Source organism: Pollachius pollachius (assembly GCF_949987615.1).
Source record: "Pollachius pollachius genome assembly, chromosome: 5".
Lineage (NCBI taxonomy): Eukaryota > Metazoa > Chordata > Actinopteri > Gadiformes > Gadidae > Pollachius > Pollachius pollachius.
In genome coordinates this window covers 13,098,301-13,114,317 of record NC_136938.1, presented here as the reverse complement: position 1 = coordinate 13,114,317, position 16,017 = coordinate 13,098,301, and the positions used below count along the sequence as shown (strand labels likewise).

The window sequence follows — 16,017 nt, the reverse complement described above, 5'->3', positions numbered from 1 at the left end:
CATTTTGCAGACCTCCTTTCCCGCTGACCCTTCGCATGTGGAGGACAATTTCCCCCTTGGGACAAATAAAGGTCCATTTTATTGAGGTTTAAACAAACAACCTTTCACATGGAGTCAAACACCACTGTACGCAATATCATCCCTGTAAACACATTCATTCATTCATCCACAATAGGAAATCTTTTTTAAAACTTAAAATAAAAAAACAGTGCATTTTATACAATATTATTTACCCTCCATTTGAATTTTGTTTTACTGCTCTTTAGCTTTTGTTTTGATTCTTACCTCAGGCATCAATAAAGCATGCTCTTATTTTATAAGGCAAAATCCTAGCAGGGTTCAAACTCGACCCTGGGGTTGCGTGGTTTGATTCTCAGTGGCTCTGGCTTTTCTTTCGGCAGGAAATTAAATCAGGAATACCGGCCCTTTACTACACTAGGAACCCCAAGTCCTTTACTGAGATATTTTATATAGTCGTTTTCACACCACAAACTCAACACTGCCTCCAAGTGGATAATGTTGGTTCATCTCAGAACAGGCTGCCAACTGAAAATAGCTTAGGGCGAGACTCGATACACTCACATCACACAAACTACAAAAACACTCACGTTCTTTAGTCGCCTATTGCTTTCTTCGCTCCTGAAAACACAGAACAAATAAAAACAAGATCAATGATGATATTGTCGTAAAAATTGAGCCACATGTCAGACACTATGATCACAGCGTGTAAATAAAACCTAGTTTAAACATTCAAATACCCCCATTAGGGGAGAGAATGCATGAAAGGCAGTGGCCTTTCCTAGCATCCTGGTCTGCTGCCTCCCGTTGTGAGATCTGCTTTCAGATGCAACAGGGTCTTCTGATGGCCGAGAGCATCTCGGGTATCCAGAGTTACTGAGTCTGCAGTGAGTAACCGTAACAACATCACAAGGCCAACCTTCAAAAGTGTCATGTGGTACGTTGTACAGTGTGTCCAACTATGTACACACAAGCCTCTGCAAACTTTTGTCTAGTGACTTGGTGTAAGACAGATACACCAAACAAGACACTTGCATCAACTGCTGTCATCACATCGTATTTCAATGCATCATATCACTAATTATCACTCAATCTGTTGTGATGTATTTTTGTGTACATCCATCTAAAATGCATATAATTTTAGTAAACATTTGTCCAGAAATGTCTCCAGAAATTAAAAAAGGAAATTGGTATACCACCAACAAATTTTATATCAAACATTTGAACTCTGACATCCAACACAGCTAATAGTCCCTCATGAATATTTAGTGTTCCATTGGGCGACTATTTCACAACCCGAGCACAGGGTCAGTTAATCAGCTGTAGTGTTAAATATTAGACCTGGACTCTGGTGCAAAGTGTTCTTTGATATTCTACAACACGCAGACCGGGTCCCGGCTCTCAAAAATCCTCCTGCTCTCATTCAACACCACAAGTCGGCAGGTCCTCCTCCTCCCTTCCGTTGTTTTGCATCGTGTGTGGCGACATCGGAGTCAAAATCCACATTGTGTGCTGGGTACCAGGACCCCAAGTGGGCGCTGGCCATTAGACTTATGTCGCTAGGTTTGGCTGGTTCTGCACTGCCAGCAGCTGATTGTCAAGTAAATCAAACAAACGTTTGTCTGTTTGTGTTTTATATAGCAGTCGTGCAGTAGAGTGGTATAACTATGAATTATTCATCAATACATTCATGCATTAATTATTCTATCTTTGCAGATATCGGATTGGAAAGTGATTGTTAATGCAAAGTATCTCTGGAAGGTTAGCGTGAAAGTTGAACTTGAGGCAACTGCAAAAAAAGATCCTCCCATCTTGGGCCATCTAAGCCGCCTGGACAACGTGATGCTGGCTTGAGCTCCGACACTTGTCCCATAAGGACCTCGTCATCGACATGGGGCCTTAAGTGTGAGGGGGTGTCTTATAATGGAGGCCTGTGAATCTCTTTGAGACCATACCTGTGGTAAAAGCAGTCATGTGCAACATTTCAACTCCCTTGTAGCGTTACCTGACCTGGACTTGTCTGTAATCAAGCCTGATCGATATTGATTTAAATAATGTTATCAATAAAATCACATCCTATATCAAATATGTTCTGAAGATAAACTGTCTGTACCTTTTTGTTTACAATAATTGTACCATCAACACTCCCAAATACCCTCCCACTCACGCCGACCAGCCAGCCGAGCTACAGTAGTTCGCCATTTGAAGTGGAAAGATCATTGTTATTTTGTTTGTCTCCCACGTACCATCTTGGAGGGGCTCAATCTTACACATTACGACTTTAAGGGCTGTACAAAACTAGAACAAGGGGGGGGGGGGGGATCACCTGAGGTTGACCCTGGTGGAAAGGTCCTGGAGGTCTCCAGGGTGGAAGAGCTGAGACTCGTTCAGACCCATCTTAGAGCATGCCTTCAGGAACACATTCACATTGTCCTGGAGAGCGGAGGAAGGTGAAAGGTTGCTTTTAATTCACGCCACTTTCCGCCTTGTACAATGAGATTTTTTTTTTACTAAAGCTGACTGAACATTAGTTTACCCTCTTCAACAAGGCGTGCACGCACACACACACACACACACACACACACACACACACACACACACACACACACACACACACACACACACACACACACACACACACACACACACACACACACACACACACACACACAGAGAGACAGATGGTACTACTTTAAGTCTGACAGCCCATCGCTTGACAGCTCGAACAGGATATGAAAGTGTGCATTTCCGCTGCCCCCTCCACACACAAAATCTCACCAATCCGGCGATTGGGGTTGAAAGCCTGTTCAGCCTCTTGATAATGCCAGGTTTCAACTTGTTCATCAAACTGAAAACATTAGAGAAATAACTTGTTTTAGTGACAATAATGTGTTAGAGATAACATTGATTAGGAATAAAATATTTGCTAAATATATTTCACCCAACTGTGTAAACTTTTGTCTGGTTAAGCACTTGATAGGCTAGAGTGTGAACAAATCAAAATTGGCATCTTGGCATGTATCGCAGCATTATCCATTGCTACCCATTATAATAAAACCAGAGCCTAAAGTAAAATCTTCCGACGTGTATTATACTTTGCGACACTGCTCTACGCGGCGCTCCTTGGCATGTGTGGTGTGCGACCCGCTTCACATTGTGTCTCTGCAGTAACCTGCTCTGAAACCCACAGACTTCCTCCTTACAGACTGATATTTAGGCTGCACCAAGTGCACTGTGGCTGATTTTGTTAATCTAGCATGTACTCCCTCTGACACACATCCTCACATTCTACAGAGTACCCCCAGCATCACGGACAGCTCTCCAACATGTTTTAGATCTTAATTCTGCAGCATAATCAGAAAGTGAACACGCATGTACATACATAACATTAATACGAGACAGAATAACTAATACTCAGGAGCTATGCAAGCTTATTCTACATAAGGCGATGAAGAGAAATGTATGACAGGAATTTTGTTTATCCTTTGCATGTGAACATAGATTGTTATGATTGGTGGTCATTTGTTACAATTTAATTATTTTGCTTGTGTCATAGGCGTTACATTCAAAGTTATAAACAGTGATGATTATCGTACCCAATATCTTCCAGGATTTTGATTTAAAAAATATTGATAAATGTTGGATCTCAACTGGACTAACATGAATGACTTATTGCTGATTCAGACTACATGATTCTCAGATATTCCTCCACGATTTAAAATGTCAAACTATGCGATCACTGAACCACGAAATCTGGCTTTTACTCCTCGGAAGACTTGCAACATTAAAAAACGTTGCGATGCTCTAGAATCTTTACTAATCGATACACGCAGCAACAGAGGGTCAATAACAATGGATCCCAAGTTCCTAGCACTAAAGTGTATTTGTCACAAGTAAATTAAGTAATACATGTTATTTGTAGTGCAGTGAAGTCTAGTTAAGCAGGGCAGACAGTGATTTTTTGCCCATTTTGAGCCGATTTTTCACTCGGTTGCAAGAAAATCAAAGCGGTTTGAAATTGTGTCGAAAGTGTCTGCCCAGCTTTCTTAAGTAAACACTGCTCGTGAGCTCCAGCTGTTCTAGTCTGAACCAGCCTTAATGGGAAAACGATTCGACTTCTTCCATGACATTACTTATCTGTTGTCATTGCAGCGTTTATCAACGATCAAGAGCAAGGTGTGTAGATCTTTCAGTGAGTGAGTTTCCCCTCATGGATAAGTAGAAGGGGAGTGTTGTTTCTCCCAAAAATGTTTTGTGCTGGTGAAGGGGGTACTCAGCTGAAATAATATTTTAGAGGGGGTACACTAGTAGAAGAAGTTTGAAAACCAGTTACCCCGGGGGGTACTAGTACCCCAATTTAACAACCGCTTATCTAGAGATAACATGCAGATCTTTTTTTCCCCTATCAACCAATTTGTTGAAGACTAGTTTTGAATTTCAGTCAACCGTGATCTTCTTGGATTGGGCTGCACTGCCCTAGTGTGTAGTGGTGTGTGATGTAGTACTGTATAGTGTAGTACTTACTCGCAGAGTAGGACTCCATTTTCCAGAGCAGCACGGAAGTTACTACTTCCAAACGACTTACTGGTCACTTTCTGTAAACAAATTAATAAATGAACATCAACCAATGAATCATTTCAGTGTCAGAAAACCACTTTAGGTTTGCCTGGGTGATCCAATACATTCCAGCATGTTAAAATACATAACAGGAAATATCCTGCAATATATTTCCACAATTTAAAAACATTATCGGACCAAACATTGCAGATAAATAAATTAGCCTTATACAGCAACATTTACTCCCCAGAAAATACATACACACAAATTTCCTGTCTTATTCAGGTATTCATCTTACTTTCTCTGAAAACAATAAACATTGACCTAGTGCTCTCCCCTTTTTTGATCGGTGAAAAAAAAAAAAGTATCCATACAAATCCACATATTGGGGTCAGATATGATTCACCTCAAGCTATAAATCCCAGAATACATGAACACACCATCAAAACTCATCAAGATAAACAACAAACAAGAAAACAAAAGCCTTGATTGAAAGATGCATTTGAGAGCACATGCAGGGCTGCGGCTTAATGAGGACTTTAAGAAGAGCTGTTAAAAGCTTCATAACTGAGGCCAGGGCTGCCATTCTTCTCAGTAATTAGGCCCCTCAGGAATGCATGCTGCATGTTTATAGAGCCATCCACTCATACTTAACAAGCACACCATGACACTCCCATCCTCTCCTGCTATTCATCTTCCTAACCACCTCATCCACTAATAAACCAGAACGGTCTATTTGCAATTATTTGGGCTAGGGCGCAAAATGTATTGCATATATTATAAATCAAAAACATAATTTGACCTTTTGAACCAATAGTGAAAGGTGAAAATATAAAAAATATATATAAAAACAAATAATCATTTTTAATACCCGTTACATTACATTCTAATAACAAAACATTACATCGGGAAATTAGTTATCAAGTTGTTTATATACAGCATTCACCACAGAATAATGACTGAATTCAAAAAATCTGTTAATTGCAACAACTAGAAAAAGTCGCAATATCTGGCGAAAGTCACATTTACATTCTATTATCTTGTATTGCTACCTGATTGTAAGCAGTAAAGACAAATAGGGAGATCAACAATTAGAAACTTGAAATATGAATCACAAAGTGTAAAGTTTATCGGAAAACATTGATTAATTCATACAAAATTGCGGAGAGGTGAATAAGGTTTTTCAAAAGGTGAATGTGTGATGCACTTTCGGCATGTTTTTGAGAGGATGAACAACTCTTGTCTCTTGTTTTGTTTATTTGCTTGTTGTTATTATTTTTTTTAAATCAAATAAAAATAAATAGACAAAAGTTGAATCTGTGCTTTAATAACCTCATAACTTACCATACCCGTCACAAACCTTGATGGTCAATTAATTTTGTTTCTAAAAATTACTGTCAATAATGTTTATTCAATTAACTGTCTCAGATTAAAAGTGTGGTGGATTTTGTATGCCCTTTGACACAATTCTACGTTTCAATTGTATAGCAGGACGCAAACATAAAACTCAACCACTGCTAAGATAAGAGTTTACACAACCTTGGGTTATACTTTAAGTGGCCAAAAAGTATAACTCTCTTTGGCACCAAAATCAACCTTTGCTCAGACAGTGATTCACACATCCACACAAATCTCGCCCCGGTGTCTGTTCATTGTGACCTTGAAGAGTGTTCTAAAAAGGCACTTTGATGTCACTAAAACGACGCCACCTATGTTCAGAGCAGAGTGGCACTTCCAAACGAGTTGGCAGAGACTGGCAAAAGAAATTTGAATTAATTCCGGTTTAATCAAAATTATGGTCTTGGAGGGTAGATTCTAAATGTTAACATTGATATAATAGGGCCCAAGGTATGAGGGTTCCATGCAGGGGCAGACTGGGACAAAAAGTATAATAATAAAAAATAAAAAAATCTGCCCGGGAATTTTGGACCAGACCGGCCAACCTCATTTGATCACGCACACCTTTTCGGTCTCTTGAATGTGTATACCAGCTGTGCAATTCTTTAAAACCACCTTTAGCCACGCAATGAGTTAAAGGGAATCAGTGAGATTGGACACATTAAATACGTCCAAAAAGTGTAATTTATTAACTCTACATCTGGACTGGCTGCGACATTTTTATGTATTTGATTTTAATGAAAGCCTAGCAGGAGAGAGCTTTTCTCTGCCTGCTCCTTCAATTAAGAAGAAGGACAGCACAGCGACGTCAGTTTCTCGTCCGGTCTTTATATCTACCCCCTCCTCCGCCGCAAACAATACGTATTTGGATGAGAGTGCGCAGCCAAGACTGTTGGGAGAGAGAGAGAGTGCTGTTATGTAAGGGATAATGTACAGAACAGAATCAGCAGAGAAATAGTCCGCCAAAGACGTTGACCTCACTTAGCAACCGGACATGCTGGGGTTTATAAATTACCGGACTACTTGCGGAGTGCTAAGGAAGACACTATCAAACATCACTAATTTTCGTTTCCACATTTATGTTTTAAATAATAATAATAATAATAATAATAATAATAATAATAATAATAATAATAATAATAATAATAATAATAATACTTTTTGGCTGGGATGATGAGGCATCAGACAATCAAGTCAGTTTAGCCTGAATACATAGGTAAAAAGCACCAGAGCAGGTTGCTATTACCATGGACAGTAGGAGAATGATAACCTGTTGAACTAAATGGATGTTGTAGGCCAGTGGTTCTCAACTGATCTGGCCTTGGGACCCACATTTTTCATGGTCATTATGTCGCGACCCATTTTTATTAAAACCAAGCAAATTTATTTCTCTAAAACACTATCACACATACACAATGTCGTCATGTTTTTTTACTTAAAAACAAAACCTTTTTCATCCCTGCATACAGAGCTCTCTAGCAATGAGAAACTGGTCAATCAATACTGCGTGCTGCTGATTTAGGTGAATATGAAAAAGATGAACATCATAACTGATCACACAAATATAATCTTCAAGTAGGCTTTGTAAACGGATTGTTTTTACTCAACAAGCATTCAGTGAAGCTTATGAGATAGTTGGGGATGTGCTTTTTTCCTGATAAGAGTTTCAAAGTCTGGGGTGATGTTTGACAGAGTTACTCTCAGGTCATGTCCAGCGTCCAACCTGTTCCTCTGCTTGGACTTGAGCTTGACCAAAGTTGAGAAGCCACTTTCGCAGAGATAGGTAGTGCTGAACTTAGTAATTGAAGTGATATATAGGCCGACACATAGGAATCATATGTCAAAACGGGCTACATTTGGCTGAATTATAAAAGGTATAAGTGGTCATTTGAAGAGCTGTTTGGGAGCCGAAAGAGCCGGCTCTTGTTGGTGAGCTGATCCAAATTATCCGGCTCACTAAAAATAACCTAAAATCTCATCTCTTATCAGATGGCCTAATCACTGGAACTATTTTTAGCTATTTTATTTTTTCTCCTACACTCCGCGACCCATTCAAAATGAGTCTGCGACCCGCTTTTGGGTCTCGACCCACCAGTTGAGAAACGCTGTTGTAGGCTACACCACGTAATGCATCTGCAGACCACTGCCACATAAATAAAAGGTAAGACGCGATAGTTATTGCTTAAGATTTGCTGGTGCTGTGGCGAGGTCTTATGTGTTTTTTGCACTCAAGTGGTCGGCTGTTTTAACTTGCAATTGATAGTCGGTGGAGTCAGTCTCTTGTTTACACAAAGTGACTTTTGGTCATTCTTGCTTTGCTTGAATTCTGGAATAATTGTGGGGGTAGTGCATGAGTTTTGGTCAGAATGCCTGATGTAGGCTAGTTTTGATTGAATGCGTGTTGTGAATTGAGAACAGCCAGCTCATGATGTGATACAGCGTTCAGCTGTGCAACAAATATTTTTTTCTTTTTCGATCTTGACGACTTTTGTAGTGCTGTGTGTAGCCACACGTTTGGCCATTCTGAACTTAAACACGCAGTCGATTTCCTTTCCTAGCTCCTCTTGTTTATGTTGTTAGCTTAGCCATGTCATGTCACGTTGTCAACATTAGATACATGGAGCAGAACATAGTGGCCGGTCAGACCAATATATAAATAAATAAAAAAGAGTCGGGACTGTCGGCACAAATAGCACACCGGCCCACCAGGAAAAACCCTGGTACGCCCGATGGCCAGTCCGTTCCTGGTTCCATGTAAAATGGATGGCATTAATTACTTCATATCAAAGCAAAATTGGTATAGTAACTTAAATATCCCTAATCAAATGGGGAACTTGTGAATCAAACCGAATTGATTCAGGAAAATCAGTGGCCATCACCAGTCCATGGCCAGACACGCTTGTCAGAGCAAATAATTAAAATACAAGAGTCTGCAGCACGGCCAGGTTCCCAGTAGACAGGGGAACCGTCAGGTCCCTCAGAGAGAGCCCAAGATATTCTAGATATTCTAATAAGGTTAGTGCTGCATGCAACACTCAACTATTGTTCTTCCTGGGCTTTATTTTCCCTCCCCTTCCTTATTCTCTACAAATTTTTAGCCTGGAATGCTCCCAATCGGCCGCCCATTCTGACACCTCAACTACTTCAGACTTCGAAACATGGGTACATTTTTAAATGGTTAACCTTTGTTCAAACATTTAACAAATCAATACACTTTGATATTCAAATATATAAACAGATTTATGATTAATTTATACTTTTTCAGAATCAACACTTTAATTTCATTCCCACTTTGTATATTTTAATTTGGTCTTCTGTTGAGGCTAGAGCGTGATGATGTCACACACGCTACAGGCTACAGCGGATCACATATTTTGATCTAAGCTGAAACGGTCACAGTATTTCTTGTTTCACTGTCGCCAAAAATTATTTATTGATTGGAAATATGATTATTATTATATATCGGCCGTTTGCGTGTGGGTACCCCCCTTTATATGCTAGAGGCTAGCTGGTTGTTACATTCCGATGTACTTCCGTTAGAAGCTTAATGCTAATGTGAACGATATTTTTCACGTCATGCTAACTGCACAAACGATTCGTTAGATGGAAGAGAAGCCCTTTTTAATTTTTTAATATTTTATTATTTGACAATCAACATCTAAACAAAAATGTTGCTGAGGAAATAATCCCTTCAAAACAGCCTATTCAATTTGTGTTGGAATGTGAAGTGTTGAATGAAAAAAGCCCCTTTGTCAGGATGCCGCTGACTCTGCAGTTCTGAAGGGAAGTACTATGCAGCTCTTTGATTGGTGGTCCCGCTATAATTTCCCAGAGGTTGAGTAATAGTAATTCAATGACATATTTCAAATGACAGTAAAAATTAACCAATAATAGCTTCCCTCTAAATGGGTTGGCATTATCGCAAACTTTATGACAAGATCCGCCCGCCGTGAGGGACATGAAGCCAATAAAACAAACTACCTAGCTTATGGGTGTGACTTGGTTTACTTCACGATGGCAGCCGCTGTGAGTAACGTCACCACTAGGAGGTTATTGTTTCAGATTTATTATCTAGAGTTGTTATTATCTAGAGTAGGTCTGCAATGAAATAATCAACTACAACAATTGGTAGACACAAATAATTTGCATAGACGCGTCACCCCAAACACCTAGATTAATTTGTCCCACACTCCAGTCCAGTGGTGGCAGTTAGGGTTAGAAAGACCGCTTCAGAAAAGCTAGTCGCCAATGGCTGCAGGCTGCATAGTTTAGAAAGGAGGAATCAATCAAACCGCGGCGGCAAGCGGTATTAGGCAGTGGCAGCATGCGCGAGCAGCAGTACGAGCACTGAACAAAAAATACATATATCACGACCACCGCATTTAAAAGTCTGGGAATTTTTCACACCAAACCCATCGAGTGATGCGGTGATTTGCAGATGATTGCAATCAGGCCCGCCGCTCCCTATACGCAGAGTACGCAGAGTGCGTAGGGCACCAAGTACCTGGAGGGGCACCAAAAATTATGGTTTCTAAAAAAAATAAAAAAATAAAAATAATCATTACATTATTGAATTAAAAAATATATATTAATTAGTTATGAAGAGGCCCACCGTTGTTTTTTCTTAATCGCATAACCCAATCACTCAATTTCGGCAATTATATGTTTTTACCTAATATATAAAAAGAGGCTCCCCTCCCCCCCCCGCTCGCATAGGGCTCCGAAATGGCCAGCGGCGGCCCTGATTGAAATGAATCAGCATTTGAAAATGAAACATCCTGGAGCTCCACCTACGTACGGTGTTTTGCTCAAACCGGACTTCTGATTTATACCCCGGTGTCAATTTTCTGTCTGCTAGGCTGTCTACATTAATCCTGCTGTGGGCAATCGCCGAATTCTGTTTAACCAGTCCCTGTATACGTACAAGGGCACTCTCCTTGCAACTACGGGATCCATTTCGCAATAACAACAACAAGCATGAAGAAGCAGTAAGAAGCAGGAAAAAGCCGGCTTTAAACGGGGAGCGATTTGATTGGCTGCAGGCTGCATCTACTGTACAAAGACTACTCCCCCATACGTCAGACACGCCCTCGGTGATCCGAGGGCGTTCACACTACATGCGTCCGTCGAAGGATGACCGAGGGCGTGTCTGACGTATAGGGGACTAGTCTTTGTAGACGCATACTGCCGCTACAAAGCCGATGTGTGGATATAAATACAAAAGATGACACAAACAGGTGACTAAAAACAATCCTATCATTCCAAATTTCTTTAAGAAAATAGAACAGACTGATTTTTCCTGCTTCCTCCTGCTTGTTAGTGCAAAATGGATCCAGTAGACGTGTGGCCGACGGATCTGGCGCTGCCTGAGAAGTTGAACATTTCTCAACTTTTGACGCAGGCCACGGAGCCAAATGGACGGACGGACCCACAATGCATTTCGCGAGCGCCCCATGCAGAGTAAATGAATCATCTTTTCTGGCAGCGCCTGATCCTTCGGCCAATCAGATCGCAGTTGTGCAAATACACTCCACGCGTCTACTGGATCCATTTTGCAATAACAAGCAGGAAGAAGCAGGAAAAATCTGGCCGTGATATTCTTTTAAAAAAATGTGGAATGATAGGATTGTTTTTAGTCACCTGTTGTTTGCGTCATCTTTTGTATTTATATCCACACATCGGCTTTATAGCAGGAAGCGATTTGATTGGCTGCAGTATGCGTCTACAAAGACCAGTCCCCTATAATCCGACACGCCCTCAGTGATCCGTCGACAGACGCATGTAGTGTGAACAAGGCATCACTGTTGGTGTTTGACTTGTCTGCCGTCATGCTTTTGCATCCCGGTCCGTTGTCAGTCTGCCTCTCTCTATATTCTACTGAAATGCACACAAACAGCCTGTGTGATGATGCGATTATTTGTCAAGAGGATTTGCATTTTACCGAAGAGATAGACGTTATGTTTTGGTGACAACCTTCCCTCTCTCCCTGCTGTTTGCTCATTGCATTGCTAGGGCTGGGGGGGGGGGGGGGTTTGTCTCATGGTAAAACGGAGGATTAATGTTCCGTTAGTTAGACTAATTAACATGCAGTGCGCATTGAGAGCCCGGCGTTTGTGTGCTACGACTAATGGTGCGTTCCTGTTGTGCACGAATGTCGGAATTTCAATCAGTACCCCCCGTGAAGTCGGATCACCAACTCGGAAAGTCGGATTAATCTCACCAGCGAGACATAGAATTCATGCTATTTGCTACTCACGTAAACAGTAGTTACATGTTTTGTTGTACGTTTCTGAGGATGGGATACGCTGGGAGCACTCAACTTTGGGGTTACGTTGTTCCGAGCTCAAAGTTCCAACTTTCAGTGTAAATTGAAGACACCATAAGGCACGACTCTCACTCTCCAGGGTCCTAAAGAGGAACTGGTAGCTGCGCCTGTACCCGTTGCGGTGATCATTGTCTACTATGACAGAGCGGGTGCTTCAATGAAGAAACAAAATGAAGAAGCAAAAAACAATCAAGAGCGTTTTTTCAAAAAACAAACAATGTAAGTAGGCTATCCTACGCCTGTTACCTTTCCCAAATATGGCAGCTAATCGTTTTGTAATGTTGAGTAGCTAGTGACATTAATAAACGGCATTTGCTCTCACCTGAAGTAGGCTAAATGTAAAATAAAAGTTTTTTTAGGCCGTAGGTGAATAGCTTTAATGTTTTTTCATTTTTATGCATAATCTTATTTTAACTAGAAAATTCCTAAAGAAATTTTGAGTGTGCCTGGCTCTGGCCCATATATTAATAACTTGTCATTCTCTTTAGCTAACTACCTAGCACTAGCATATTAATACCTCGTCATTGCTAGCTAGCGGTAGCTTATTAATACATTAAATACTCCTCTGTAGCTAGCTATGTGTATGTGAAAGGCAGGCTTTGGTTGTCGTGAAACCAGGGGAGGCCACAGCAGCTGCAGGCTGTCTCTGTCTCTAACTCCTGAGAGAGACAGAAAATCTCAAAATTAATCCCCTCGAACCATTAGCCCGGATTCCTGGCCAATGGTTCGAGGGGATTCATTTTGAGATTCTGGCTTTTTAGTGCAAACCATTGGCCCATGGGCTATTACAAAAGTAACTACTTGAGCGCTAGTTAAAGCCCAAATTACACAAAAATAACTTATTGAGTTGAAATCATTTGCTGACAGCTTGGTCCCCCCCAGTTCAAAAATCCCATGTGCGCCCCTGCTGGTGGTCTGCTTTTTCGTTACAGGTAAGCGGGTCAAAAGGGCCAAGGTTTAGGAGTCACAGTTCACCACTGACAGTAGGGATGGGCCGATTTTTTACATTTAGAAAAAAAAAGGTCAAATTTAGATAAACAAAAATTAAAGGACAGAACTAGAGTTGTGTCTTGTGTCCTGTGTTCTGCAACCCCATTTGTGTTTTTATTAAAATCATGAACAGAGCATACACACAATACACAAGCATAAATATTAATATCTATGTATACAACACAAACAGCAGCAGTATGCTAATGAGTGGGGATTGGGGAGTGCATTGTGTAAGCTACGTAGTTAGTTTAAGTATTTTACAGAATATCTGACTATTCTGTCGGTATATAGGCTAACTAATGTCCAAGTCCCGCAAAGGTTCCACCTGGGCACACTTTAAGAAAAGAAGACAGTTGGAATAGAGGTTTAGGGGATAGAGCTGGCGAACACTATGGGAGCGTGACACCGGTCAGAGATCACTGAGGCTAGCTTCGGAGGAAGAGTGTGGTTCTAAGAGGAAACATGATATATGAATATATTTTAATAAAGAGTAACGAAGCACAAGCCATTGCGTTGTCAACATGCACACACATACGCCATCAAATTTGGATAAGAATGTCCCCGTATTTAGAAGCTATATATATTATTAACACAGCCTTCTATGTAGGCCCAGTCTATTTAAGCCTAGTTCCCAGGCTATGTTTGGGTTCATCAGAGCAGTGTAGTGCAGTTACACTGAGTTATCTTTCAATCCGTCCATAGAGGGTTAGGATTCTAGCACACTTATGGTATAGCTCCACGATAAGTGTGTGAAGATGAGTAGAGCTCCTGGCCAGATGTTGATTTTTATGTCCATGTCCTTCAAGCTTCTTGGATACATAGTATAACGCCACGAATAGAAACATCCCTCATTACATCGCTCCTACACAATGACTGTACCAAGAACGGTTGGCCCAAATTCCATTTTTAATAAACGCGTTCTTTCTAGAGTCATTTGTCCGTTCTGGGCTACTACAGAACCATGGCTGTGCAGTATGGCGGCGGCCTACATGTTAGAGAAGGAAAAACCTATATATTCTGTTAAGCCTATTCTGCAAGATGCCACTAAATTCTACTCAGTCGACCCACACCCACATACGTCGATTGTCTATTCATCTGAGGTTTGCTCCAAGAATGACAACAAAAAAATATATGAAAAGCTTTTAGGCCAAATTAATATACATTACAAAATTATATTGATCATCTTGCAGACTATTATATATATGTGTGGCCGCACTGGCTTCAAAAACGTTGGTGCCCCTGTTATAAAGGGACTCGTCAAACCCTAAACTGGACTTCTTTAGCCTATATTTAACTTTAAAAATTTGAATCTAAAGCGGCCATGAAAAATCAAGAATGGTGCATTACTCCTGAATGCATTATATCAGTAATAGGAAATGTACAGAACACACACACACACACACACACACACACACACACACACACACACACACACACACACACACACACACACACACGTTGGTCTTCAGCCAATAAATACACAAACACAGCCCTCGTAACCATCTTTTCAGGCACCATCATCAATGGCCCCATTGAGACTAGGACGGTCTGCTTCGACATGCTTGTGTTTTACAATTATGTTTCAGGTTCACAGCACACATTAACTATTATGTAAACTCAGCGTTTGAAGTGCTTTACTCAAAAACTACCGACAGACTGTTATTCACACACTGTACAAGATAACCTGACTAAGACGCAGAAAGACACAATGCAAATAATTAAAATAGAAAAATAATTGTTTGTGTGAGTGTCTTGTTGTGTCATACTTGCGTGTTATTCCCTTAGTTGAACTTCATGGTAACAGTTACATATCCTTCATATGCAAAGATGTAGGGGATGCTCAACTCTGATTAGCAGAGCATTTGTGTTTTATGACTTGTCCAAAAGAAGAGCCAAGTGTGTTTCTTATAGGATAAGGTTGAATGTCCACACTTTGGGCCACTAGGCAGTTAAGGCCGAGGGAATGATAACAGCTCAGGTTATTTGCGCAGATTTCCCTAACACCGATGACAGATAGGCCCTGCACGAACAGGTGTCATGGCTGCATCGCGTAGTGCGTGAAGTGGAGCCAAGCCAGTTGATAGTCTATGAAATGAAGAACACAAGAAAAAAGGAAATGGTTCCAAACCTCAATCCACCGCTTAGTCTCTTCGAAGGCGTCCATGCAGCTGACACTGGTCTGCTCTCGCCACTCCATCTCAACCGGGGAACTAGGATTATAACTAAATAAATAGGGTTTAACTCGTTTAACGCGCAGACCGAGGCTGTACGAATCGATCGACGTCTTCTGTACTCGGGTCAAGAAAAACACGTGTCTTCAAACGATGCCCACTTCAAATAGGTTATTCACAGTAAAAAAGGGCTACATAAACAAGCGACAATTAAACTCTAAGAGAGTACACTACTTGTTAAAGAAAACTTCGAGGAAGACCAAACTTTCTTGTCGCACAGCAGTGTGCCCGGTTTTAATTGAGGTGTGTGTTTGTCAACGGGTGGGTTGAACCCCTTTTTTTTTTATTGGAAACCAGTGTTGATTGGTTGTTCACAAGTTATTGTATCCGCCTACTTTATCTGTCAAATATGAGACCGTAGAAACAATGGAGATGACCCTTTGTGGTTAAATTGATGAATTATATTTTCTCCGCTCCCTTTACACAGTCTACAGTGGGAGAGGGGGGAAAATGCTACGTGGAGAGATTGTAGAAAGACTGTAGAGCCTCCAGCCTAAA

The 16,017-nt window shown here is 40.8% G+C and overlaps 1 protein-coding gene across 3 annotated transcripts in view; it reads right to left on the bottom strand.

The window, feature by feature from the left end:
* LOC307076099 (LIM domain only protein 7-like) overlaps positions 1–15,750 on the bottom strand; it is a 44,986-nt gene extending 29,236 nt beyond the window's left edge. For all 3 annotated transcript variants that reach the window (XM_079736971.1, XM_079736973.1, XM_079736972.1), the window contains exons 1-5: positions 15,417–15,750; positions 4,543–4,613; positions 2,797–2,866; positions 2,345–2,451; positions 609–639 (exon numbers count right to left, since the gene is read on the bottom strand). In XM_079736971.1, coding sequence (XP_079593097.1) covers positions 609–639; positions 2,345–2,451; positions 2,797–2,866; positions 4,543–4,613; positions 15,417–15,485 — 348 coding nt within the window. In that variant the 5' untranslated portion in view covers positions 15,486–15,750. The remainder of the gene's footprint in view (positions 1–608; positions 640–2,344; positions 2,452–2,796; positions 2,867–4,542; positions 4,614–15,416) is intronic.
* Positions 15,751–16,017: the final 267 nt, after the last annotated feature.